This window comes from Calypte anna, chromosome 15 (assembly GCF_003957555.1).
Source record: "Calypte anna isolate BGI_N300 chromosome 15, bCalAnn1_v1.p, whole genome shotgun sequence".
Classification (NCBI taxonomy): Eukaryota; Metazoa; Chordata; class Aves; order Apodiformes; family Trochilidae; genus Calypte; species Calypte anna.
Genome location: NC_044261.1, coordinates 10657556 through 10684009, shown reverse-complemented (window position 1 = coordinate 10684009; position 26454 = coordinate 10657556). Strand labels below are relative to the sequence as shown.

Sequence of the window (26454 nt, the reverse complement as noted above, 5' to 3'; positions counted from 1 at the left end):
ATGCGGCTGCGGGCCGGGGGAGACTCCGAAGGGGCTCGGGCCGGGGGACGGAGGGCGGGCGGGTACCAGGAATCGGCGGCTGAGGGTGCAGGAGCTGGCAGGGACGATGGCCCTGCGCTCTCCTCTCTCAAGCGGCTGGAGCGATCGCTGCGCACGGACCGGCTGGATGAGCTGTTCGGTTTCGTGCGGCCGGCGGAGCCCGGCGAGAGGACGGGCTGGCTCATCAACATGCACCCGGTAGGGACCGGACCGGCAAACTAGCCAGGAGGTCTGGGATGGTCCCATGGAGTGAGCCCCGATAGAGGCTGTGCCTGGGGGTGTCCGTCTGAGAGACTCCGGATCGGGCCCAGGGAGAGGGTGGGAGTCCGACGGGAAAGCTTCCGATAGGGCCCGTGGGGCCTGTCACGAGTGACCCCCTCTAGGGCTTTGGGAGGGTCCCACGGAAAAGCCTCGTGGGTCTCAGGGAAACCTCACTGAGTCCTTGGTGGTCTCTGGCAGACGGAGGTGCTGGACGAGGACCGGCGGTCGGTGAGCGCTGTGGATTATTACTTCATCCAGGAGGACGGGAGCCGCTTCAAGGTGGGTGCCCGGGGGAAGCCCTGGCAGGGCTCAGGGTCACACGAGGGGACCCGCCCTTGTCACCCATCTGCTCTCTCTTCCTAGGTGGCTCTGCCCTACAAGCCCTACTTCTACATTGCCACCCAGAAGGTGAGAGAGGTCCCTGGGAGGGCTGAGGTCCCCAGGGAAGGGGGCAGCAGGTCCCTGGGGAGCATGAGACCTCCTGAGCATCCTGCTTTCAGGGAGTCTCCCAAGGGACAGAGCCACACTGCTCAGCTCCAGGGTCTCTTGGCAGGGCTGTGAGCGAGAAGTGTCCTCCTTCCTCTCCAAGAAATTCCAAGGGAAGATTGCGAAGCTTGAGACTGTCCCTAAAGAAGACTTAGACCTGGTTTGTATTCCTTTTCCCTCTGTGTGCTTGCATAGCAAGCTGGGTTTGGACCTTGCACAGCTCTAGGGAAGGAGGAAGGGACTTAGCAGTGAGTGGAAAATGCAGGTTTGACTCCCATCTCCCCATGCTGCTTGTGGTGCCTGTCAGAAACACATTAGTTATAGCTGATTGCTTATTGTTAGTAATGACTGATGTTCCTCAAGTCCATCAGCTGTCTTACAGCATGTTCAAGGCATGTAACTGCCAGAATTAAAGAATGATTGGAAGAAGAGAGGGAACTGTGAGAGGGGGATGCTGCTTATGTTTGACCTGCTCATCTTCCTCTTCCCAGGGTGGATCCCACTCCTTGTCCTGCCTGCACAGGCAGCAGCACTGGCTGTGCTCTTGCTTTGGGGGTTGAACTCAATAGTCTTAAAGGCCTTTTCCAATCAGAACAGTTTTGTGGTTCTGTGTGCAGCTCTTGCCCTCTTCCCCCTTGTCCTGCCCACCAAAGCACCCCCACTGGTGCTTGGCACTTCCACACACCGATGCTTCCTTTTTAGCCAGTTCTTCCATCTGCATCAGTCTAGTCTGCCTTCTGCACTGCTTTGCAGCCAAACCACTTAGTGGGCCTGAAGAGGAACTACATTAAGCTGTCCTTCTACACGGTGGATGAGTTGGTGAAGGTGCGGAAAGAGATCTCTCCTGCTGTGAGGAAAAACAGGGAGCGAGACCAGGCGAGCGATGTCTACACAGCCATGCTGGCAAGGTGGGGACTCTCCATGGAGCATCCAGTCAGTTCCTTGTGTTAACAATTAGCCTCCCTTGCTTATTTTTTAGCTGTCCTCAGAGAGGTCTTGTCTCACCTGGGGTCTGACTCCAGCTAGGCCTCTCTGCCACCCATCTTCAAGGTGGTTCCTCTGGGCTGGGTACCTCTGCCTGCCCATCAGATCAATTCCCTGTCCCCTGGGAAAGAATGCTGAGAGGACCTGGGCAACACTCCTTCTAGCTGTGACTAAAGGAGGGAGAAAAATCTGATGTATTTAATGGGTATAAAAAGTCAGATTCTTGTTTACCAGGTGGGTTAAATAGTTGCAGACAGAAAGAAAACCAAATCCAACAACACTTTGTTTTGTAAAGTCAGAATATACACATGGAATATGCAGCGTTATACTCATGGAAAACTCCTCTCTCTGGTTTCTTGGCCCTGACCTTGGGTTGCAGTTGGTACTTTAGAGAGACAACAAAGTGATGCAAGCACTTCTAGCTCACCTGGAGGGCATGTGGTCCCAGTTCACTGTCTTCCCAGGTTGCCTCATTATCCACAGACTCGTTACTGTACTGTTCATTGCACAGACACAGGTGGGGTTTGTCCAGACCAGTGACCAAAGCAGACAGGAGAAGGCACTGTGGGTGTTGTGTGCTGGGGAAGCATTCCTGTTGCCTCCTGTCCCTTGGGCTGTCCCCAGTGCCACAGGGCTGTCCATGCCCAGGGATGCACCCAGATGAGGCAGCTGCTTGGCTTTGCTCTCAGCAGTGCCCTGAGCGGAGGCAGCCTCAGCACAGAGGAGGAAGGGCCCTCCAGGAAGGTTGCCAGCCAGATGGACAACATTGTGGACATGCGAGAGTATGATGTGCCCTACCATGTTCGCCTCTCCATCGACCTGAAGATCCATGTGGTGAGTAAGGACTGGCAAAGCTGGAAGAGCTCCACTCCCCACTGCTGGGAGAGTTTTCTTTCCCAGAATCCTTGCAAAGGTGTTGGTGATGACTGAGTTCTTGTTGTAAAGCTCAGTCCCAGAATGCTGGGCCTTCTCCTGAGTGAACAACAGGCAGAAAAGTTAAATGACTGACACACAGCCACAGCTTCAGACTTTCTTCTGGGCTGCATGTAACTGGTAGAACTCTGTCCCCAGCCCTGCCTGCCCTCTCCCCACAGGCTCACTGGTACAACGTGCGGTACAGGGGTAGCACCTACCCCCCCGAAATCACCCGACGAGAAGACCTCGTGGAGCGTCCGGTGAGTGTTGGTCGGGCAGGTGTCTGTCTGTCCCGGAGTGCAGCCGGGCTGTTGGCCCCAGGACTTGGGTTCTGATCTGTTCCTGGTGTCACGCCATGGTGCACAGGGAGAGCACTTTGTTTCTGGGCTTGTGTCACAATTTTAGGATTGATAAAGCAATGAAATGATTACTGGGGTGGGTCGGGTTCACTTGCTGGGCTAGCACTGGTCTTAATGGGATTTGCTCTCTAATTTGGGGTCTACTTTGGAATGTTTTCTGATGAATCTGATCCTGCTCAGGATCCTGTCGTTCTTGCCTTTGACATTGAAACTACCAAACTCCCTCTGAAGTTCCCTGATGCAGAGACAGACCAGATCATGATGATCTCCTACATGATTGATGGGCAGGTAAGGGACAGTAGAGTGGTTTCCTCCCTGCTCCCATAGGGAAGCGAGGGAGCAGGGCATCACTTTGCCTTCAGCCTTGCTCACTCCAGGCTTGCCTGGCTGCTTGGTGTCTTGGTGTGGGGCTGTGGCCTTGAACTCAGCATCCAGCCTAGGTTGCTGAAGCTCCTCTGTGGAAGCAGCAGTAACCCGGAGAGCACAGGAACAACTCTGCTGGCCCATGTTGTCTCCTGGTGGCCTTCTTAGCTGATGGCCAGCAATGGTTCAGCAGATGACTCCCAAACACTTGTTCCCTCTTGATAGAAGCTTTGGCTTTCAAAAGGAGAACGTGCCACCACATGGATAGCATTTTCAAGTCTTCTGCAAGCCCAATCCTCCTAACAGCCTCCATGTCACCTCCCTAGGGCTACCTGATCACAAACAGGGAGATCGTTTCCGAAGATATTGAAGACTTTGAGTTTACTCCCAAGCCGGAGTATGAGGGTCCCTTTTGTGTCTTTAATGAACCAGATGAAGTAAGTCAGTTCTGCCCAGTAGACTTTTTACCTGCCTGGGGCTCTTGTTGGCCAGAGAGCTGATAGCTGGTTCAGCTGCCTCTCCATGGTGGGTCCAGTGGGGCTGGTCCTGCTTTACTGCTGGGTAATAAGAGAGGTCAGGTATGGGCTGGGTGGGGAGAGGGGAAGGGTGGAGTAAACCATATGGTATCCAGCAGTTCTCTGTGGAGGTGGTGAGGTTACTTTAAACAGGTATCTTTTCTATCCTTCCGTTTCATCCTAGGCTCATTTAATTCAGAGGTGGTTTGAACATGTCCAGGAGACCAAACCCACCATCATTGTCACATACAATGGAGACTTCTTTGACTGGTAAGATTAGGAATGAAAATTAAGCTGGCAAGGTGTCACCTGAGCTGTGGGGCACAGTCAGGTCCTTCCATAGCTCACACATGGTGACTGTGTGATTTGTGCTGATTGTCTGGCCAGCTTGAACACCTTGCCAAATCCTGTAGTTGTTGACTGGGAAGTGCTTCTTTAGAGTCCTGGCTGCTTGGTGGAGCTGCTTTAAACCCCTGCCAGTGTGCTGATGTTGGTGTGTGTGTCAGCCTAGTTTTGGAGAGCAGGGAGAGGCTCAGAAGAGGGCTGGGGGATAGCAGGGAGAGGGGCACAGGTAAGCCCTGGGGAAGCAAGGAGAAAGGGACCATGTGCCTCTACCTCCTGGGGCAAGGTTTAAGCAGGCATCTTTGCCTCCTGGGCCAGACTAGGATTCTGTCCTTCAAGTTCTCCCTGTGTCCAGGCATCACAGAAATCACAAGAACAATTTAGGTAGTTTGTAAGGAAGCAGTTGTAAAACCATTGTCAGAAGTGAGGGGAAGGGAAATGGCTGTTCTGCTCCTTCTCATCATCCCTCTTTCCCCAGGCCCTTTGTGGAAGCAAGAGCAGCAGCTCATGGAATTAACATGTATCAGGAAATTGGGTTTCAGAAGGACAGCCAGGGAGAGTACAAAGCATCCCAGTGCATCCACATGGACTGTCTGAGGTACCAACTATCCCTTTACCATATACCTATGTCTTTATCTCCTGAATTTATTTAAAATATCTACAGTTGTATTTGAATACCGTCCTTCTCCTGACTGTTGAAGCTTCCATGCATCCACCCCCTGAGGCTGGTGTGACAGCCCATTTCTTTGCCTCCCCTGGGTGCTTTGCATGCCCCTGAAGCTGACAGACTTCCCCAGGGAGGGCTCCTGGGTCTCTCCCCCTTCAGCCCACTGGTGCTTGTCCTTGGCCATTGGAGGTCTGATATGGGGCAGCAAAGAAAGGGTGGGCTATTGGAATGAGGAAAGGACCATATCCTAACCCAACAGCCTCCTGGCACAGATAGAAGAAGAAATTACATGGGCATGCATGGGAGAGAGACAATCTGGGGTTTTTATGTGGATTTCCTCTCCTCAAATGGTATCTGGATGTTGGGAAGTGGCTGGGCTGTCCTTGCAGTCCTGGTGCTGCCACCTCCTCCAGTGATTAAATATTTATCTTAAAGCTACAATGGGAGTTGGAAGGGGGTAACTGAGCAGTGGTAATGGTGTGGACAGTGGGGTTTGTCCTGGCTGGGATTTAATAGCATTGTTAGAGATACAGGATACCTAAAGCTGGGCAGCCTCCACTGCATGTGAGTGCTCAGCTCTCAGCTGCTCTTGGGGAGAGGTCACCTTCACAAGCTCAAGCCCCTTTATGAAGGGCAGGGCTGGTTTCTCTGCACCAAGTGGTATTTTTGTGATTCCATCCAGGTGGGTGAAGAGAGACAGTTACCTCCCAGTGGGAAGTCACAATCTGAAAGCAGCAGCTAAAGCAAAACTGGGTTATGACCCAGTGGAGCTGGACCCTGAAGAGATGTGCCGGATGGCTATGGAGGAGCCTCAGGTATTGCCTCCCTGTGCTGTATCTCTGAGCAACTGGAAAACAAGCCTAGAGCTGCTGCAGCATGATTGAATCCTTGAGTTAGTGTGTCACAGAATGTTTTTGCTTAATGCAGTGGGTTTTGAGAAAGTAGCTCAATTTGTTTCCCCAGGTTGCCAGTGCTTAGAAGTGTTTGAGCCATGGGGAAACAGGACAGGATTTCTTTGCAGCTGTTCTGGCACTGGCATTACACTGTGTATTTTCTGGATTTATTTACATCAGTGTGAGGTGGAAGGTACCACCTAAGAGCCATGACTTGCTTGAGGGACAAAGAATAGGCTTGGTGTTCCAGGTGTCATGGGAAGGGGATTTCTGCCAAACCACCTCCTAGGTCCCAGATGGGGACAGAATCAGTGCTGTGACCTCATCCTCCCCATTTCTTCTCATTCAGAGCATATCACTAGAGCAGGATGTCCTTGAAAGTGAACAGCTTCTTCCCCGCAGCCCATGATACAGAGAAATCCACCTTGCCTTTCTTCCTGCTGAATAGAGTGTGCCCAGCAGGGAGCAGTGAAAGATTATTGTCGCTGAGCTGCGCTATCATCTGTGCTTGGGACTGATTTGTCTCTCACCCTTCCCTGACAGACCCTGGCCACCTATTCAGTGTCGGACGCAGTTGCTACCTATTACATGTACATGAAGTATGTGCACCCTTTCATTTTTGCCTTGTGCACCATCATTCCAATGGAGCCTGATGAGGTAGGTGCACTCCTGAAATAGTGATTTTTGTCTCCCATGCTCAGGGACACTCTGGCTACAGACCTGGTTCTCACTTCTCCATCCATGTTAGGGAGTGGGGAGTTGAAGGCAACTCCTTTCTTTTCACGGCCCTGGAGTTATCCAAGAGAGGTGTTAAGAACAAGAGACCTGAGGGTTGGTAGGACAGGACAGGAGCAGGAAAGCATGGCTGATGCTCCATGATCAGTCAGCAGTGCTTGTAGTCATGGTCATGCAAAGCTGGGTCTCCTGCCAGCTCAGCTGGGAACTGTATGTGGAAATGTCCCTCTGTCCCTGCCTGTTTTATCTTACAAGGCGCTTGACAGGGGAGTAGTGTCAGGAGAGGATGGCAGCACAGGTCTTGGAGATCTGTGCCCTGTCCATAGCCTACTCTCCTCCCAGCCAGCACAAAGGAGTCAGTGTTGGTTTCTAACTTGCTCCCATCTTCCTTGCTATGCTCTGAAGTGTGGCCTGTGCTGTGGTAATGTCTGTCACCAGCTGAAGCTGCTGGGTCAATGATGCAGCTGTAAGACCAGAGAGATCCTACCAGCACTGGTACAGCATTTGTTGATGAATCACAGGATGGTTTGGGTTGGAAAGGACCTTCAAAATTATCTAGTCCAATCCTCCTAAACTGGGCAGGGACATTTTTCAGTAGACCAGGTTGCTCCAAGCCCCATCCATCCTGGCCTTGAACACTTCCAAGGATGGAGCTGCCACAGCTTCTCTGGGCAGCCTGGGCCATGGCATCACCACTCTCACAGCAAAGAATTTCTTCCTTATAGCTCATGTAAATCTGCTCTTTTTGAGTGTAAAACCAGCTTTGATATCTCTTTGGCAGGTGTTAAGAAAAGGATCTGGGACACTGTGCGAGGCACTGCTGATGGTTCAGGCCTATCATGCAAACATAATCTTCCCCAACAAGCAGGAGCAGGAGTTCAACAAGCTTACAGAAGATGGCCACGTGCTGGACTCGGAGACCTACGTGGGAGGCCATGTGGAAGCCTTGGAATCAGGAGTCTTCCGCAGTGACATCCCGTGCCGCTTCAAAATGGTAAAGGGGCAGCAGGGTGGCTGTGAGGAGTGACCCTCTGCTGGTGTTAACATCTGCTCTGTGTCCTGGCTGGGCAGTGCCCATCAAACTGCAGGAGACCTTGAGCACCTAAAGCTACATGGAGCTGACCTTCTGTCCCTAACAGTCCTGTCCTCTGTGCTGCTCCCAGCCTTACTGAGCTGCTTCTGAACCCTCCCTGGGTGTCTGTGAACCTGTTTCTAGTTCACACTACTCTCTCCATCATCTGTCCCCTGCCCTGCCTCATGCCTGCATTGTGCTCACAGACGTTTAAGTTCTCAGAGGTGTCTTCACTCTGCCATGTGATGCAGTGCACTGAGTGTGGGACATTTTCATAGAATCATCAAATCATTCTGTTTGGAAAAAACCTTTGAGGTCAATGAGTCCAACCATTAACCCAGCACTGCCAAAGCCACCACTAATCCATGTCCCTCAGCACCACATCTCCACAGCTTTGAAACCCCTCCAGGGATGGGGACTCCACCGGGCCAAAGCCTGACAACCCTTTTCAGGAAGATATTGTTCCCAAGCTCAAATCAAAACCTCCCCTTGCCAATTGGAGGTTGTTTCCTCTGTTCTATCACTTGTTTCCTGGGAACAGAGGCTGACCCCCACCCCTGGCTGCTCCAGCCTCCTCTCAAGCAGTTGCAGGAACCCAGGTGGTCTCCTCTCAGCCTCCTCTGCTCCCAGAGGTGGATATCCCAATCTAGTGATTGATCATGGGGGAGCACTCACCAGGTGTATAAAGGAGTCTGGGCTCAGTCTGAATTCTTAGGCCCTTGTACCAGATCTCAGATGACCATGACAGGTGCTACGCTACCAAACAAAGTGGTTTTTTCCCTTCATTGCTTTTTTTCCTGACTTGGTGTCCTTGGAGACCCTGCCCGTGTCTCCACATGTGCTGCTGGGCCGTGCTGAGAGCTCCCTGGGTCTGTCAGGGACAGGAGCTGCTGGCCTGGGAGTGGCTGTCCTTGGGCTCAGTGCTGTCCCCTGCCCTGCAGAACCCAGCTGCCTTTGACTTCTTGGTGCAGCATGTGGAGAAGACTCTGCGACACGCCATTGAGGAGGAGGAGGGATTGCCATTGGAGCAGGTCACCAACTTCCAGGAGGTAGGGCTGAGCTGCCAGGCTGGGGTGCCTTGCAAGTGCCTCTTGAGGTTCACTTTGTGGAGAGAGACCAATAATCCCATTTTGGGATTGGGCATCTGCAGAGCAGATGGGGTTCAGGGGTGTTACAAGTAGCCCCTTCCTGGCTGCTGGAACCCAGCCCTGGGATTCAGGATCCCTGCTCCAGCTGAGGGACAGAGATCCTGCTTTCCCCTTTGCAGATTCAATCAGAAACAAAACTCTGAGCTGGGGAAGGATTTAGTGAGAAGACAGACCCATCAGATATCCCATATACTCATGTTCTTCTTGTTCCCTGCTTCTTACTGGCTACAAAGTATTGGTCACCCCCCTCCCCAAAACCAAGTCTACAGTTTCTTGAAGGGCATCATCAGTTAGGAATGTCTGCTGTTGTCCCCATTAACTGGTTTTCATTGAAAAGGTCCTTGATCAAGTAACCTTCAGGAAGAAGCTGCTGTTATCTTCCACATGCCCCTAAAGATAAAGCCTACCTGGGAGGTCCAAAACAAAACCTACAGTTTTGGTGGTTGAGGAGTCCCTGTTTCTTCTCCTTTGATCCTTTAAATCCTTTCCCAGAGTCAGTGGCAGGTGCAGGAGAAAGGACGAAATTATACAAGTGTTTGACTCATTAGCTCCTTCCTGTCCAGGATTCACTATTTTGTCTCTCCACAGGTCTGTGATGAAATCAAGGTCAAGCTCAATTCCCTGAAGGATGTTCCAAACAGAATTGAGTGTCCCCTTATCTACCATCTGGATGTGGGGGCCATGTATCCCAACATCATTCTGACCAACAGGTTGCAGGTGAGTAACATCATCCTTTTCTCTCTTCCTTTGTCTTTCAGTTAATCTTGGTGGTACCTCTGATTTGATCCCCTTAACAGCAAGGGCTGAACTCAGGGCAGGGATCAGGAAAGGCTGGATGTGGAATTCAGCTGAGCTGCTAAGGACACCAGGTCTGCAGAGGCTGAGCTACAACTTTACCTGGGGTTTTTCCAAGAAACCAGATACTGTTTTGGAGGGGATTGTGTTTCCAAAAGGCTCTGTAAAGGAGAACTCACAAAGTCCCATTTTCACTGTTCACACTTAAGTTCTTGTGCCCCCCCAGCACTTTGTCTGGCATCAACTGTGGTCTGAAAACCTGTCCCCTCTAACCCGTGTGTGTCTCTGATTGTGTCCAGCCCTCAGCCATGGTGGATGAGGCCACATGTGCTGCCTGTGACTTCAATAAGCCGGGTGCCAACTGCCAGCGCCGGATGACGTGGCAGTGGAGAGGAGAGTTCAGTAAGTACAGATGGCACCGTGCAGCCCAGCCCCCCAGGATGGAGGTGGATTCCTGCTTCTCTGGGAAACTGATGGCTGCTCTGCCCCACAGTGCCCGCCAGCCGCAGCGAGTACCACCGCATCCAGCAGCAGCTGGAGTCAGAGAAATTCCCCCCCCCTGTCCCCTGAGGGAGCACCCCGGGCCTTCCATGAGCTCTCCCGGGAAGAACAAGCCAAGTATGAGAAAAAACGGCTGGCAGGTAAAAAAACCCAAAAAAGCTAAATCCACATCATCATCTGGAGTGGTGTTTTGTGACCCAGACTGTGAGTGGTCACCACTAATTACCTTTCATATGACTGTGGGGTTGGTTCAGACTGGGCCTGGTGTCATCCCATGCTTTGGGAGACCTTCTTCAGGATTCCAGCAGATTGCTGTGTGCTTCCTGAAGAGGTGCCAGGCACTGATGGCCAGGTCAGTGTTTCTCCTTTTGTCTGGAGAGCCATGGATCTGAGCTGAAACCTATGAAAAGCTCCATTTTTCGGAAGGCGTTAATTAAATAATCGAAACATGACATTACCTAATCATTTAGAGTGCTGCTGTTCAGCAGGACCATCCAGCTGGCTGGGAGCAGAGTCAGGGTTTGTGGATGTGCTGTATGTGTGTCATAATTTATTCCCCCCCACCTGTCCCTGCATCTCCATGACAAGGTGCTGCTTCTCTCCGTGCTTGTATCCTCACCCCTTTTGCAGCAGGACTGTCTCTGCTCACCTGGGCCCGATGCTTAGATGTCTCCTTGTCCATAGTGTGCCCATTCCTCTGTCCACAGCAGGGCACCCATCCCTGAGAAGCTCCCTCTGCTTCTTTCCTTGACTAGATTACTGCCGCAAGGCATACAAGAAGATCCATGTCACCAAGGTGGAGGAGAGAGTCACCACCATCTGCCAGAGAGAAAACTCTTTCTATGTGGACACGGTGCGAGCTTTCAGGGACCGCCGCTACGAGTTTAAGGGGCTGCACAAGGTACTGAGCTCAGTTTCTGGCTTAATATGTCTTGCTGGGTATCTCTCATCTCACTGAAAACCTGAGTCCTAAAGAACTGCTCCTTCCTGTTCAAGAAGGACCTTGTGAAGCTCTTGACAGCTGTAGCTGCTTCAACGGCTGCAACAGCAGCACTTAGTGCCTCTGTGCTGCTGTTGGAACCAAAGCTGCATCTCTTGTTTCCCCTGGGTTTAGCAAATTCCCAGCCAGTCTCTGTTCTGACATATCTGATCTGATTGAGTTGAGCCTGGGGTGTTCTTCCTACGTGGAGACAACCTGAGAAGCAAGGTCCAGTTCTCGGTTTAGGGAATGGTTGACTCCAGGAAGACATTTTATTTCTCTGCTGGTCAAGGCTTGTGCTAAAGGAGACCAGGGCACATTAATTCTTGGATGTGTTGGAGACAATGACAGAGCCCTGGGACTCTACTTCTGGCAGAGTTAAATGACAAGCTGTTGGCTTTGCAGTTACTCCCAGCTGCCTCTTACACCATGAATCACAGCCTCAAGTCTTTTTCTTCATGGGTGGTTCTGCTGTTCACCCAGATGTCATGGGTTGCTGCAGGCATTGAGCTCTTGCCTGTACACGTGGTGCAGCACAGCTGCTGCAGGCAGGCAGCACTGATTGACACCTTCAGTGTTATGGCTGGTGCTGCAGGTCCCTCCTAGGTGCCTCTGGCCAACTCCTGCTCTGCTGCCAAAGAAAGAGGAACGTTTAGCTCATGCTGCTGGTCTTTGGCAAAGCTGCTCTCCTAGCGTTGTGATGTTATACTGGACTGCAGTGCTTTACTGGCATGGGAACAAGTTGGATACCACCAATAGTGATATGGGGGATTGTCCTGACTCTGCCTGTGGCTTGCAGGTGTGGAAGAAGAAGCTGTCTGCAGCAGTGGAGACAGGAGATGCCTCTGAAGTGAAGCGCTGCAAGAACATGGAAATCCTGTATGACTCCCTGCAGCTGGCCCACAAATGCATCCTCAACTCCTTCTATGGCTATGTCATGCGGAAGGGGTGAGTATTCCCCCCCAGCAGTGCTTGGAGTCCTCCAGAGAGGACCCTGGGATACTGGGATCGTCCTAGGGAGGCTGTCACTTGTTTCAGCTGCTTTGGAAGCACCAGGTTGAAGATGGGTGCAGCCTGTAACACTCTCCTCTTACTCCTAGCAATGACTTTTCATCCTGGAGACTCCTACTAGACAAAAAGTGTTGGGCATAAGTGAGGGGAATCTTGTCTGTTAGTGGAGTTCCAGCTTTTCTGAATCTTCATAACTAGGACAAGGAGAACTATCTACCAAGATGTGTTTCTTGCTCTTAACCCTCTGGAGGTCCTCCCACCCTCTCCATAGCTGGGTTTGGGAAGGAGCACTTCATGCTTTTGATTCCTCTGCTCACAGAGCTCGCTGGTACTCCATGGAAATGGCTGGCATTGTCTGCTTCACTGGAGCCAATATCATCACCCAGGCCAGGGAGCTGATTGAGCAGATTGGGTGAGTATGTACTGAGCTGTGGAAGAAAGGTTATGTTAAACACTGGAGCTTTCAGCAGTTAGTGTTGAAAAGTCAAATTTCAGACACTGCTGGGGTTATTCTTTTATATTTTGAGGGCTTGTTTTGCAGAAGGGACTGGTGAGTGGATGCCACAAGGCTGCCTCTGCCTTTCTGGGGGACACAGAGCTCACCCACCTGACACTGACCTTCCTCGTTTCCTTAGGAGACCTCTGGAACTGGATACTGATGGGATTTGGTGTGTCCTCCCCAACAGCTTCCCAGAGAACTTTGTCATCAAGTCAACCAATGCCAAGAAGCCAAAAGTGACAATCTCCTACCCAGGTGCCATGCTTAACATCCTGGTGAAGGTGAGATGTGCACCCATCCAGGCCTGCTCTGCAGGCTGGGAAAAAGCAAGTGAAGGATTGAGAAGGGAGGAAGACCTCTCATCCACCTCTGCTCCCTGTGGTGTGGGCAGGATATAGGGGCTGATGGCCTTGCTTGCTGCAGAGTTTCTCTCTGCCCTGAGAGCATCCAAAATCCCTGCAGCAAGAGGAGGGAGGTGTGAGGGGCTGGGGTGTGTGACTGCTCACCTGGGCACTTGGGGGAACCCAGACTAGAGCTATGGCCAGACCCATTCTCTGCTTGCTCCACCTTTTTAAAGACAAAAGAATAACATTTTAGGGTCCAAAACATTTCTCTTCTGAACCAGTGGATCAAATGTTCTGATTTTGAGTCCAAAATCGTTGCTGTAGCTTTCGGAGGGTTGCTCAATGATCTCTTTGGGTGGGATGTGCCCTCCTGGTATAACCAGCCTGGCTGTGGTATGAAGCTGCTCTCTTGGGTCTGTGCCCATAGGAAGGCTTCACAAATGACCAGTACCAGGAGCTGCAGGACCCAGCCTCCCTCACCTACATCACACGCTCAGAGAACAGCATCTTTTTTGAAGTGGATGGACCATACCTGGCCATGATCCTCCCAGCTTCCAAGGAAGGAGGGAAGAAGCTGAAGAAAAGGGTGAGAATTCAAGGACCCAAATACTGTCACTTACCCAGGTAACAGACTGAGGGTCTCTTCCTTCATGTGTGTGGGGGCATATTGGTCCTTGACCCTGGAGCTGTCAGCACTCTTGATTTACTGGCTTTAGGTGGCAGGTGCCTGACACCAGATCACAGAATCATGCAATGGGTTGCGTGGGAAGGGACTTTAAAGCTCATCCGGTCCCAACTCCCTGCCATGGGCAGGGACATCTCCCACCAGACCAGTTTGCTCCAAACCCCATTCAACCTGGTTCTGGACACTTGCCAGAGATGGGTGAGCCACAGCTTCTCTGGGCAACCTGGGCCAGGGTCTCACTACCCTCACAGCAAAGAATTTTCTCCTAATGTTTAACATAAATCTGTCTCTCAGCTTGATGCCATTACCCCTTGTCCTATCATTCCATGTCTTTGTAAGAAAACCCTCTCCAGTTTTCCTGTAGTCCCCTTTCAGGAATTGGAATCATCTTTGAATCCAATTATTCATTTGCCTCCAATAATTCTATGGCAACAATTCTTAGAAGATAACAGCAAAACAACATAGTTCCAACTTAGTGACCAGGCACCATCTCCCTGATTGGCATAGAGGGCTGCCCACAGACCTGAGCACCCTCTTTCCTTGCAGGTCTGTGTTCCTTTGTGTTTAGTTCCCCATTGGATGAGCACCAGCACCCACTGTCTCAGTGCCTTTCTGCAAGCAATGGGTGCCTGCACAGGAGTCAAGGTGGTGCCAAGCACTAAGTGGGCTCTGCTCCTAAAACTCTTATCTCAGGGCTTCTTGGTTTCTTGCAGTTTTGGGATGTAATCAGGTGCATTTCTTTCTCAGTCACTTCTCCAACCAAAACAGCCTGGAGGTGACTGACAGGCATCATCCTCAGTGGAGGAAGAGAAGGCTGTGACCACAGGAATGTGGTTAGATGGGAAAGCAGATGACCAAGTGATGTAGGTTCAAGTATCCCCTCTCTTCTCTTAACTGATGATCCCATATGGTTTTTCTTGATACATTCAAATAATTGGCAGGGCTGTGTAATGCAAAAAAATGCAAGAGAAAAGGCAAGTGTTCCTGTAGTTGTTTCATGGCTACATCCAGTTTCCTCTGAACCCCTTTTCCAAAATCTGAGCTGACAAAATTTCCTTCGTATCTCCAAACCTCTGTCTAATACTTTCCTCTATTTCCCCACCTGGGCTCTCGCCTCCCACCCTTTGCCTGGGTGCAATCAAGATCATTCTCCTAGTCAGTGTGGATGAGCTGGGGCAGGTGCCTTTGGAGACCAAGTGGAAACTGTTGGTAGATGTTCCGAGATCATCCTAGCATTGAGCACCATGGCTCTGAACACACTGGCTGGTGTCATGGGGAGAAGTGCCCTGGCAGGATGGGTTAGGAGAGGATATGTCCTTTGGCACAGACCAGGTTTTGCCCACGCTGTCTCCTAGGTATGCAGTGTTCAATGAGGACGGGTCCCTGGCTGAATTGAAGGGATTTGAGGTGAAGCGCCGGGGAGAACTGCAGCTGGTGAAGATATTCCAGTCCTCTGTGTTTGAAGCCTTTCTGAAAGGCAGCACCCTGGAGGAAGTCTATGCTTCTGTGGCCAAGGTGGCTGATTACTGGCTGGATGTGCTCTACAGCAAGGTAAGTGCATCTCAGCATGTCTGTGCTCCCCAGGTGGAGCCAGAGAAGTGTCAGAGCTGGTGGGGCACTGGGTAAGGTGGACTTCGCGTGTACCGAGTAGGTGGTCTGAGGTGGCCACTTCCATCACGATGGTCACTTCACAAAGCTGATGAAGGATTTGGAGCAGAAGTCTTAGGAGGAGCAGCTGAGGGAGCAGCAGCTGGTCATGTTGGCATCTGCAACAGGGAGCAGTTCCCAGGCTCCCTGTAAAGAGCCCCACCAAGCTGGGTGCAGGAGCTCCCTGTATCTGACAGCAGCAAGGTTTAGCCATGAGGCTCTTACTAGCTTTGGGTTTTTTTCCCTCCCTTTCAGGCTGCCAACATGCCAGATTCAGAGCTATTTGAGCTCATCTCAGAGAACCGGTCCATGTCACGCAAGCTGGAAGACTATGGGGAGCAGAAGTCCACCTCCATCAGCACTGCCAAGCGCCTGGCAGAGTTCCTGGGGGACCAGATGGTGAAGGATGCCGGGCTGAGCTGCCGATTCATCATTTCCAAGAAACCAGAGGGGTCTCCAGTCACTGAAAGGTAACCTCATCTTGACGGGCCAGGGCTTTTGACAGTGTGGGGGCAACCAGGAGGGGATGGGCAGGGGAGCAGGAGCTGGTGTGGTGTGGTCAAGTGGTCACCTGTCCTCTGCCTCAGACTGTGGGCAAGAGTACCAATGGGTAACACCATGCAACTGCTGTGTGGTGGGAGAAGAACCCTGGAAGGTCTCTGCAGGCTTGAAGAGGATCATGTGCTGCCAGGATCTTGCTCCAGGTGTGTAAGTGCTTCCCTGCTTTCTCCAGGGCCATCCCCCTTGCAATCTTCCAAGCTGAGCCCAGTGTGCGCAAACACTACCTCCGAAAATGGTTGAAGAGCCCCTCACTGCAGGACTTCAACATCCGTGCGGTGAGTGGGTCAGCCCTGCTCCAGGACAAGAGCTCATGCATTTGGAAGCACGACCTGGGCAACAGGTCCTTGCAAAGCAGGGTGCTGGGGACAGGAGTTGCAATGAGATGCTTAATCTTGCATCTGTGGCCACCTGCTCAGCTTTCCTCTGCATTCTCTGCTCTGCCCTCTTCACAGATCCTGGACTGGGACTACTACATTGAGAGGCTGGGCAGCACCATCCAGAAGATTATCACCATTCCTGCAGCCCTGCAGCAGGTAGAGGGTAGTAGTGGGCAGAAGGAGGGATGTGGTTGGGGGATTTGGTGTGATTTGAAGATCTTCTCCAGGTGAAGAACCCAGTGCCGCGGGTCCGGCACCCAGACTGGCTCCACAAGAAGCTGCTGGAGAAGAATGATGTGTACAAACAGAAGAAAATCAATGAGCTCTTCACTTCAGAAGGCAAGAGACAGGTAAAGAGGGTGAGGGTAAGGTGCTGCCTGGGCTAGTGGGGCTCTTCTGCAACCCATGTCCTCCTGTCCTTCCTCCCACAGGTCCTCACCAACCAGCCCCTGGGGGGCACTCCCAGCTCACAGATTGGCGACATAGAGGACTTTGGGGCTGCCAAAATCCTTCAGCCACTGGTTCCCATCACAAACAAGCGGAAGCGAGTCCCTGTGGCAGAGGAGAGCCAACAGATATCCCAGGATGTGGAGCTGTCTCAGTCCTGGAGAGAGATCCTGGGTCCACCTCCACCCCTGGGCACCACCAAGGTAGGTGAAGCAGACTGGGCGGGAGATGGCCAGGGCTGCACTCTTACACCCACCCAAGCAGCTTGGGTGGTGCCAGGAGTGAGCCATGGATCTCCTGAAGCCCTCTGCATGGCCGTGGCTCTGGGCTACATGGGGAAATACAACCAGGAGATGGAGACATACAACTGCTGATGGAGAAAAGGGGGTGGTGGTGGCTTCACAGCTGTGGCAGGAAGGTGGTGTGGGGCTGGGGGATGGAGGGCTGGGCAATGTCTGGGCTGGCTTTTATGTCTGGGCTGATGTCCACCCCTGCAGGAGGAGCAGCTGGTCTGGCTGCGCTACCACCAGAAGAAGTGGGAGCTGCAGGCTCGGCAGCGGCGGGAGCGGCGGAAAAGGCGACGTCTGGAGGACGGGGAGGTGACAGCAGGTGGAGGAGTGGTCCGGGACACCCTCTCCAAAGGGCTGAGCGCCTACCTGCGCAGGACTGCCCGCAGCATCCTGGATTTGCCCTGGCAGATCGTGCAGGTACTGGGGAAGGGACATGCCACTGAGGGTGACCCAGGGCAGGAGACTCACATTTACACTGTCTGTGCTCAAATCATAGAATGTTAGGTGTTGGAAAGGGCCTATGGAGATCATAGATTCCAAGCCCCCTGCCAAAGCAGCATTACCCAAGGCTGGTCACACAGCAACACATCCAGATGGGTCTTGAAAGTCTTGAGAGAAGGAGATTCCACAATCTCTCTGGGCAGCCTGTTCCATGTGCTAAGAGACATGGTCCAGTGGTGGCCTTGGCAGGGTTAATGGTTGGGTTAATGGTTGGACTGGATTCTTTTAAGGATTTTTTCCACCCAAACGGATTCTGTGATTCTGTACAGACCCAAAGTGAGCTCTGCAGCTTAGATGTAATCACTGGTAACAGGGTGGATCCCTGCTGCTCACACTAACTTTGGATCCCTATGTCTTGCAGATTGCTGAGACCAACCAGCCCGGGCTGTTCAGGCTGTGGGCACTGATCGGGAGCGACCTGCACTGCATCAGACTGAGCATACCCAGGGTCTTCTATGTCAACCAGCGTGTCCCAAAGCCAGAGGAGGGAACAGCCTACAGGAGGGTGAGGATCTGCCCGTTCTGGAAGCAGAAACAGCTGCTTGTGTTGAGATGAGGTGTTTCAGTTCTGCTGCAAGCAGATACTGCCTTGCAGGGTCTCCCTCCCATTCTAGGGCTGTCCCTCTTCCAGTTCCTCTGCTAATCCCAGCCTTGCCCAGCAAATAGGTTTTCTGTTACAGGAATTTGTAATGTGAATGAGGAGAAACCACTGATTCAGTTAGGAGCAAGAGCCCAGCTCCTTGCAGCCCCTGGAAGTGCCCCAGCTACTGGCAGCAATACTGCATACAGTGACGTGTCCCTGAGCCTGTCCCTTTCCTCGGCAGGTGAACAGGATCCTGCCCCGCTCTAACTTAGTTTACAACCTGTATGAATACTCTGTCCCTGAAGACATGTACCTAGAGCACATCAATGAAATCAATGCAGACCTCTCCGCTCCGGACATCGAGGGAGTGTATGAGACGCAGGTAACTCCTCTGGGTACCCATTTTTAAGGATTGCTGCATGGTGGCTTGTGAGGCTGAATACCAGTGGCACAGGAGGACACCTGGCACTTCAAAATCCAGCAGTTTGGTGAGACCACAAGTTGCTGAGCTGAAGGATAGCCCAGATTCTGCTCCACACATTCTCAAAAGTATCAGTTGCTGCCCTTGATGGTGAGATCTGGGGCTAGATGGGAACACAGGGTAATTAAGACATTTGTCCTGTATCTCCAGCACCAGCCAGGGTGATGATACCAAACTTCTATCGAAAGCACCTTAGAGATGTCCTACCTGTGGATTTTAAGCTGGGTTGTTCTAAATCTAGAGCCCCCAAGGGAAGCTTGGTAGCAGAACATTGTTCCACATCTCTGCCCATCACTGCAGGTGCCGCTTCTCCTCCGTGCCCTAATCCGCCTGGGCTGTGTGTGCATGGTCAGCAGGCAGCTGGTCAGGCACCTGGCAGGGCGAGAGGCTGAAACCTTTGACATTGAGCACCTGGAGATGCGCTCACTGGCCCAGTTCAATTATCTAGAGCCAGGTAAAGAACCCTGGGAAAGGGGCTGGGAGGGCACCCAGGACTGAGCACCACTGATACTCTGTGCTCTGTCCCTAGGGAGTATTCGCCACATCTACCTATACCACAGCTCCCAGGGCAGCAAGGCACTCTTGGGCCTCTTCATCCCCTCTCAGCGCAAAGCTGCTGTCTTTGTGCTGGACAAGGTAAGGTGAGACTGAGGGATGAAAAGCTGGGCACAAGCTGGCAATGTGCACTTAAAGCCCAACCATCTCCTGGGTGGCATCAAAAGCAGCATGACCAGTAGATCCCCCTCTCCTCCACTCTGGTGAGACTCCTGTGCAGTGCTCTGGGGTCCCCAACAGAAGAAGGACACAGAGCTGTTGGAGTGAGTCCAGAGGAGGCCACAGAAATGCTCTTAGGGCTGGAGCAACTCTGCTCTGGAGCCAGACAGAGACTGGGTGTTGGTCAGCCTGGAGAACAGAAGTCTGAAAGGAGACCTTATTGTGGCCTTTCAGTCCTTCAAGGGAATCTATAGGAAATATGGGGTTTTTTTAACAGAGCCTGTGATGATAGAACCAGGCATGATGGTTTTAAATTGAAAGAGGGGAGATTCAGACTAGAGATAAGAAATAAATTTATTGCAATGAGAGTGGTGAAACACTGGCCCAGGTTTCCCAGAGAAGTGTTACATGCCCCATCCCTGGAAACACTTTTGGAATGAAGCTTGATGGGGCTGTAAACAACCTGATGTAGTTGAAGATGTCCTTGCTTGCTGCAGGGGGGTTGGACTACGTGACCTTTAAAGGCTCCTTCAACCCAAACCATTCTGTGATGCTGTGATGGGGATCTGGCAGCAAGAGGTTTCTCTGCACATCCCTGTTGCATTTCTGCAGGGCTTGGTGGGAGGCATCTTGCAATGTGTGAAGAGGAGAGCCCCCCTGAGACCCCACAGCCCATGGCCCCTTTTCCCTTGGCTCTAACCCAGTTTACCTTGCGTGCAGGTCCGCAGCAACCAGATGCCAAATCTCACCACCCTCTTCTCAGCAGAGCACAAAGCCCTGCTGGAAAAGGTGGGCAAGGAGCTGCTGCCTCCGGACAAGCACACCTTTGAGGTGCGGGCTGAGACTGACCCCAAGGCAGTCTACAGAGCCATCCAGAGACTGCTGCTGGGCTACAAGGTGAGGTGAAGTTGCCAGGAAGATCCCTGCAGGACCTTGTCATGCAGGTATCAGGTAAAGGGAGGGTGCTGTAGAAGGCACTGGTGGGTGCCACCAGTTTCCACAGTGCCTGAATGTAGCTACTGGCCTGGAAATCAAGGGTAGAAATGGGTGTTGCTCCAGAGCTTTGCCTTGCTTGGGGTGGTTTGCCTAGGGCAGTACCAGTACTGAGGCCACCTCAGCGTGTCCCCTATCCCTGTGCTCAGCTGAAGAGCTCATTGCACAGAGGTGGGTTCTTCAAGAGTGCTGGGGTGTGGTGTCCTCATCATGGTGACCGGCTGTGGGGATGAGGCATCCAGCACTGCTGGTTTCCTGCTGAGCAGAGACATGTGCTGGAGAGGTGCTCTAGGACATGTCCTCTTCTCTTTCCCACAGGATGAGCGCCGGGGCCCCACACTGGTGGCTGTGCAGTCTAACTGGGACCTGAAACAGCTGGCAAATGGGATCCCAATCATTGAAGAGTTCCCCTTGGTCCCCATCCGGCTGGTAGATGACATCAGCTACTCAGTCCTGGACTGGCAGCGCCATGCTGCCCGCCGTATGATCCGCTCCTACCTCAACCTGGACACCTGCCTCTCCCAAGCTTTTGAGATGAGCAGGTGCCTGGAATGACTGCACATCCCCAGGGCTGCCATGCTCTTGATGGGTCCATGGGAGGCTTCCTTGTCCCTCAAGGGGACAGGCCCCAGGGTCCCTGTCTTCTCTGCAGCTGTACTCACCCCAGCAACCATTCACCTCTCTGTGCCCCAGGTACTACCACATCCCTATTGGGAACCTCCCAGATGACATCTCCACCTTTGGTTCTGACCTCTTCTTCTCACGCCACCTCCATCGCCACAACCACTTGCTGTGGCTCTCACCCACTGCCCGCCCAGACCTGGGGGGTAAGGAGGCTGATGACAACCGTCTGGTGATGGAGTTTGATGAAAGGGCCTCTGTGGAGATAAACAACCCTGGCTGCTATTCCACCGGTGAGGAGGGAGAAGGGTGGCAACACTGAATGAGGGCAGAGTTGGATCCTGCTCTGCAAGACCTGTAGAGGGATGGGTGTGGTCTCCCAAGAGTCTCTGTGGTGACAATAGTCACCAGCAGCTTAGGCATTTCAGCAGCCATCTGGGCAAGATGTGTGCAAGGGGCACGTCCTGAGAAAGAGAGGTCTGACCTGCAATGTCTCCAGGCATTCAAATGCAGATTCTTTTCCAATTCGTGCCCCTGACATCAGCACTCAGAGGGCCTGCAGTGTTTCAACCCAAAGGCAGCTCAAATGGTCATCCCTGCTGACCCTAGGACAGGTCTTTCTCAGAGTGGCAGTCAGTTCTTCTGAAAAACTGGTGGTCCCCAAAGGATTAGTAGGTCTAAGTCTTCTTGGAAGACAAAGTGCTGGTCAAGACACAGTCATGCCTGTGAAAGCATCTCCCCCACTCAGTGTAACAACACCTGTAGATCACCCTTACAACTGAAAGGTGCTCCTGTCAGAAGGTGGGGGGAGGGGAGTGGCTCTGTTGGTCCTTTGTCCTGCCTGCCTGCTGAGAGATTGTCTTTGCTGTTAGTGTGTCTGGAGCTGGACATCCAAAGCCTGGCTGTAAACACAGTCTTACAGTCCCACCACATCAACGACATGGAAGGAGGTTCCAGTATGAGCATCAGCTTTGATGTGATTCAGCAGGCATCCCTAGAAGACATGGTGACAGGGAACCAGGCTGCCAACATCCCGGCCAGCTATGACGAAACTGCCCTCTGCTCTAACACTTTCAGGTATTTCTCTAGGAGCCAGTGGGAGATAGAGCATCTGGTCTCCATCCAGGTCCTGAGATGGGACCTACCTCTCATTCCCTCCTGACTTTAGCCCTGGCCAGACTTGTGGCAGCAATGGGGCTTGGAACATAAATAAACATAAATACAGAGACCTGAACAAAAATTCAGGTCTTGAGCATAGGGCAAACATCTTCAACAATCTTGAAGGTCCAGGGCTCAGAACTGCATGGTGGTGCACCTAGCAGATTCATGCATATTGTTGAAGACTTTGCCCTTTCCTGTTTCTCCTTTCTTCCTGGTCCACCAGGTTACAGAGGCACATGTACCATGTGGCTTCTGTGCTGAGGGCTCACACATCTGCTCTGACACAGTTTTTGCTCTGTCTTCCAGCAGAGCTGAAAACATGTGTCTGTATGGAAAGGGGAAGGGGTTGCATGTGTCTGGAGGCGTGATGCTGTTCTCTGCTTCCTGGCAGGATCCTGAAGAGCATGGTGGTGAGCTGGGTGAAGGAGATCACGCAGTATCACAATGTCTATGCAGACAACCAGGTCATTCACTTCTACCGCTGGCTCCGCTCCCCTTCCTCTCTGCTCTACGACCCAGCGCTGCACCGCACACTACACAACATGATGAAGAAGCTTTTCCTGCAGTAAGTGACACCCAAAGCATGCCAGGCTGTTGACTAGGGAGGGGACAGGCATGGCATTGGTGCACAGGATGCTGTTGGCACCCACAGTCACTCCTCTGCCCCAGCCTCCAGAGGCAGCCAGTATGTTGGACCTCCCGAACTGTTCCCTTGCGTGGTGTGGCCAACATGCTTGGCTCCTGGCTGTGCTGGATCATCATGTCCTTTACGAATCACATCTGCTCCTTGGACTTTGGCTTTCTGCTTGCTGACTCCCTCTCCTGTGCCTTGCCTGCAGGCTGGTGGCCGAGTTCAAGCGCCTGGGCTCCTCGGTGGTTTATGCCAACTTTAACCGCATCATTCTGTGCACCAAGAAGCGGCGCATCGAGGATGCCATCAGCTACATGGAGTACATCATCAACAGGTGGGGTGGGGACTCCCTGGGGAGCCTGTTCCAGTGCTTAACAACCCTTTCTGTAAAGAAGTTTCTCCTGATATCCAACCTAAATCTCCCCTGATGCAACTTGAAACCATTTCCCCTTGTCCTGTCATCTGTCACCAGTGAGAAGAGACCAACCCCACTCTCTCTACAACCTCCTTTCAGGCATCTGTAAAGAGTGATAAGGTCTCTCTTCAGCCTGTGTTTCCACAGACTATACAGCCCCAACTCCCTCAGTCACTCCTCATAAGGGATATTTTTCAAACCCTTCACCAGCTTTGTTGCCCTTCTTTGGACTTGCTTCAACAACTCAATGTCCTTTTTGTATTGAGGGGCCCAAAACTGAACACAGTACTCAAGGTGGGACCTCACCAGGGCCAAGTACAGGGGCAGGATTACTTCCCTTCAGGAAAACCCAAAGTGCCAAGCACCTCATCCCCTTGCTGGCTCTTGGCATCCCAGCCACGTACGGGCACCTCAGCACAACCACAGGGAACATTGCTCCCATGGGGCCCCTTCCAGTGGCTGGATGAGAGAGGGGCACCCTCTCTCCTAACCAGCACCACTTCGTCCCCATGGCATCCCACAGAGAAGGCTTTGAACTAGGAATTATGCTGATGCTCTGGTGACTGCAATCTCTTCCCTTCAGCATCCACTCCAAGGAGATTTTCCACTCTCTGACCATCTCCTTCTCCCGCTGCTGGGAGTTCCTGCTCTGGATGGATCCAGCAAATTATGGAGGTATCAAAGGAAAAGTGGATTCTCGCATTCACTATGGGGAGGTAAGAGATGAGAAGTGCTCAATTCCCCAAGAGCAGGGAGGCTTCTGGGGGATGGGGCGAGCAGGGTGATATTGGCTGGGCACAAGGAACTGCTGCAATATTGCTGGGTCCTCCAGCAGGACACCAGCAAGAGGCAAGTGTTGGAGGAGGATAACAGCGAGGAAGAAGAGGAGGAGGCAGCAGCAGGGGAAGAAGAGGAGGAAGGGGAGCCAAACATGGAGGAGCTGCTGGAGAACAACTGGAACATTGCTCAGTTCCTGCCCCAGGCTGCTTCCTGCCAGAGCTACTTCCTTATGATTGTGTCAGGTGAGCTGTCCCAGGAGGAGATGAAGTTGCTTGTGCCTCCCTGGTGCCCAGGAGAGCCCACAGTGGGGCATCTGCTGGTGCCAGCTGGAGCTGAAGTCTTGCCTGTCTCTCCCCAGCCTACATTGTGGCTGTGTACCACAGCATGAAGGAGGAGCTTCGGCGCAGTTCTCCTGGGAGCACCCCCATCAAGAGGAGGAGCACCACCCAGGTGACCCAGGAGGCACTGGGAGAGATGGGGGCCATGCCAGGTGAGTGCTGAGCCACAGGGCAGCCCTCATGCAGGCAGTCACCCACCTTGCTGTCCCCATATGCCTCCATATGGCTCAAGTGCTCTCTGCTTCATCTCTCTAGGCATGATCACCTTCTCTCAGGACTATGTGGCCAATGAGCTCACCCAGAGCTTCTTCACCATCACCCAGAAGATTCAGAAGAAGGTGTCTAGTTCTCGTAATACCACTGAGCCTTCAGACATGTTCCCAGTGCTGCCTGGCTCCTACTTGCCCCTCAACAACCCAGCTCTTGAGTTCATCAAATACGTTTGCAAGGTCAGCTGGGTGGGCAGGCCACTTTCCTGAAGGTTTTGAGACAGGACTCCAGTTCTGGCCCTTGTTCATGTCTGCTGTTCCATTCCTCCAGGAGTGACCTAGAACTAGTTTGTTTTGCCCTGCATCCATATGAGGATATTTGCTGTCCTCGTGAGAACACCCTCTTATTCCCATAGGTCCTCTCCCTGGATAAAAACATAACCAACCAAGTGAACAAACTGCGCCGGGACCTGCTGCGCCTCATTGAGGTGGGGGAGTTCTCAGAAGCAGCCCAGTTTCAGGACCCTTGCCGCTCCTATGTGCTCCCAGAAGTCATCTGCAGGAACTGCAACTTCTGCAGGGACCTGGACTTGTGCAAGGACCCTGCCCTCTCCCAGGTGTGGTCTCTTTCCTGGGGACACCAGAGGCCCCATCATGGCAGTGCTGGAGGCCAGTCAGTTGCATTGTCTTCTCCCTCAGCCCCTTTGCTTTGTGGCTCTGCTGGTAATCAACCTCACCTAAAGGCAGCTTTCTTGTGACAGGTCTGAGCATCCCTCGGCCTTGGGTGATGCTCTGTCCTCTCCAGAAACCAGTTACACCATCCCAGTGCTTGGTTGCTAGTGATCACCTCCCCCCTTTTTGCCCTTAGGATGCGTCAGTGCTGCCCATCTGGGTCTGCTCCAACTGCCAGGCCCAGTACGACTCTGATGCCATTGAAGCAGCACTGGTGGAAGCCCTACAGAAGAAGCTGATGGCCTTCGTGCTGCAGGACCTGGTGAGTGTGGGGCTGCCCAATCCTCCTGTCCACTCCACCCCTGTCAGAGGACTTGGTCTTGTCTTCTGGCCCACCTAAAACTCCTTGGCCCCCAGGTGTGCAAGAAGTGTCACAGTGTGAAGGAGACCCACATGCCTGTGTACTGCAGCTGTGCTGGAAACTTCACCCTCACCATCTCCTCACAGGTAGGGCTGCACCCTCCTGCCTAGCCCAGCCCTGTGCCAGCAGCTACCAGAGAGAGGGCAAACACCTCTGTGCTGCCCTGCTCCTCCGCTACTTCTTCTCTGTTTGTTCCCTGGAAGCTGCTGTGCTGCCACACCAGTCCTGCCCAGCTACCTCAAGGGTGCTGAGCAGCCTCCTTCCCTTCCTGCCCCCTTTTCCCCAGACCTTCATGGAGCACATCAAGGTCTTCCAGAACATTGCCCGGCACTATGGCATGGCCTACCTCCTGGAAACTATCGAGTGGCTCCTGCACACCACCCCCCTGCTCCAGCAATGAGGTGGTGGGCTGCTCCTCCTGCCTGCATCCTGCCACTCACCACGCTGCTCCCATCCATGGGAGGCTGGTCATGGATCCCACTGGCCCTGAGACAGACCCCAGAGAAGCTGGGCACACCTTCAACAGCAAGGGAAGGACAGCAAAAGCCCTGTCAGGGATGGGGCTTCCTGGCATTGGGGGGCTGGGGCCACCAGGTCCCGGAGCTGTGCTCCATAGGTCAGTGCTGGCCCCAGGTGTGCTTTTAATGTGGAATTTCTATAAATAAATGGATTGTAGAAGACAGGTGTTGTTTTGGGGAGGGGGGTAGTAGAAGGGGCATGTGACATGTCTCCAGTTTGTGTGGGGGGGGGTGACCTGTGTCCTTGCTGGGCAGGAAGGACCCAAGGACTTGTCCCTATCTGCTCCCTGGGGCCAGGGAGTGCACCCCAGCTCTGCCAGCTCCAGGGCCATGGTCTGCCCCTAATGCAGCAGCAGCAGCTCCCTGCTCCTGGGAGGAGAGGTGACCTCCTCTTGCTACTGTAAGAGGTGCTGCACTTCATAGGGGGCAAGCCACCCAAATGGAGGTAGGGGAGCCCAGCAGCTCCCCCTTGCCAATGCCCTGCCTGTGTCAGGCTCTGCA

At 52.8% G+C, this 26454-nt stretch overlaps 1 protein-coding gene across 1 annotated transcript; it reads left to right on the top strand.

The window, feature by feature from the left end:
* On the top strand, positions 1–26022 carry POLE (DNA polymerase epsilon, catalytic subunit). Its single transcript, XM_030460646.1, is given in 49 exon segments — positions 1–237; positions 499–579; positions 664–708; positions 854–946; positions 1540–1694; positions 2463–2604; positions 2865–2945; positions 3225–3332; positions 3734–3844; positions 4107–4192; positions 4743–4862; positions 5614–5746; positions 6368–6481; positions 7341–7553; positions 8573–8680; positions 9368–9496; positions 9874–9976; positions 10068–10126; positions 10128–10215; positions 10831–10976; positions 11854–12002; positions 12385–12477; positions 12701–12845; positions 13336–13494; positions 14950–15144; positions 15496–15710; positions 15974–16076; positions 16254–16334; positions 16406–16528; positions 16610–16828; positions 17123–17332; positions 17778–17921; positions 18241–18381; positions 18781–18934; positions 19010–19116; positions 19915–20091; positions 20506–20729; positions 20881–21101; positions 21681–21885; positions 22361–22534; positions 22809–22934; positions 23599–23731; positions 23848–24037; positions 24154–24285; positions 24389–24582; positions 24759–24959; positions 25211–25336; positions 25432–25521; positions 25722–26022. Coding segments are annotated over 49 exon segments (6897 nt in total). The 3' UTR covers positions 25836–26022.
* Positions 26023–26454: the final 432 nt, after the last annotated feature.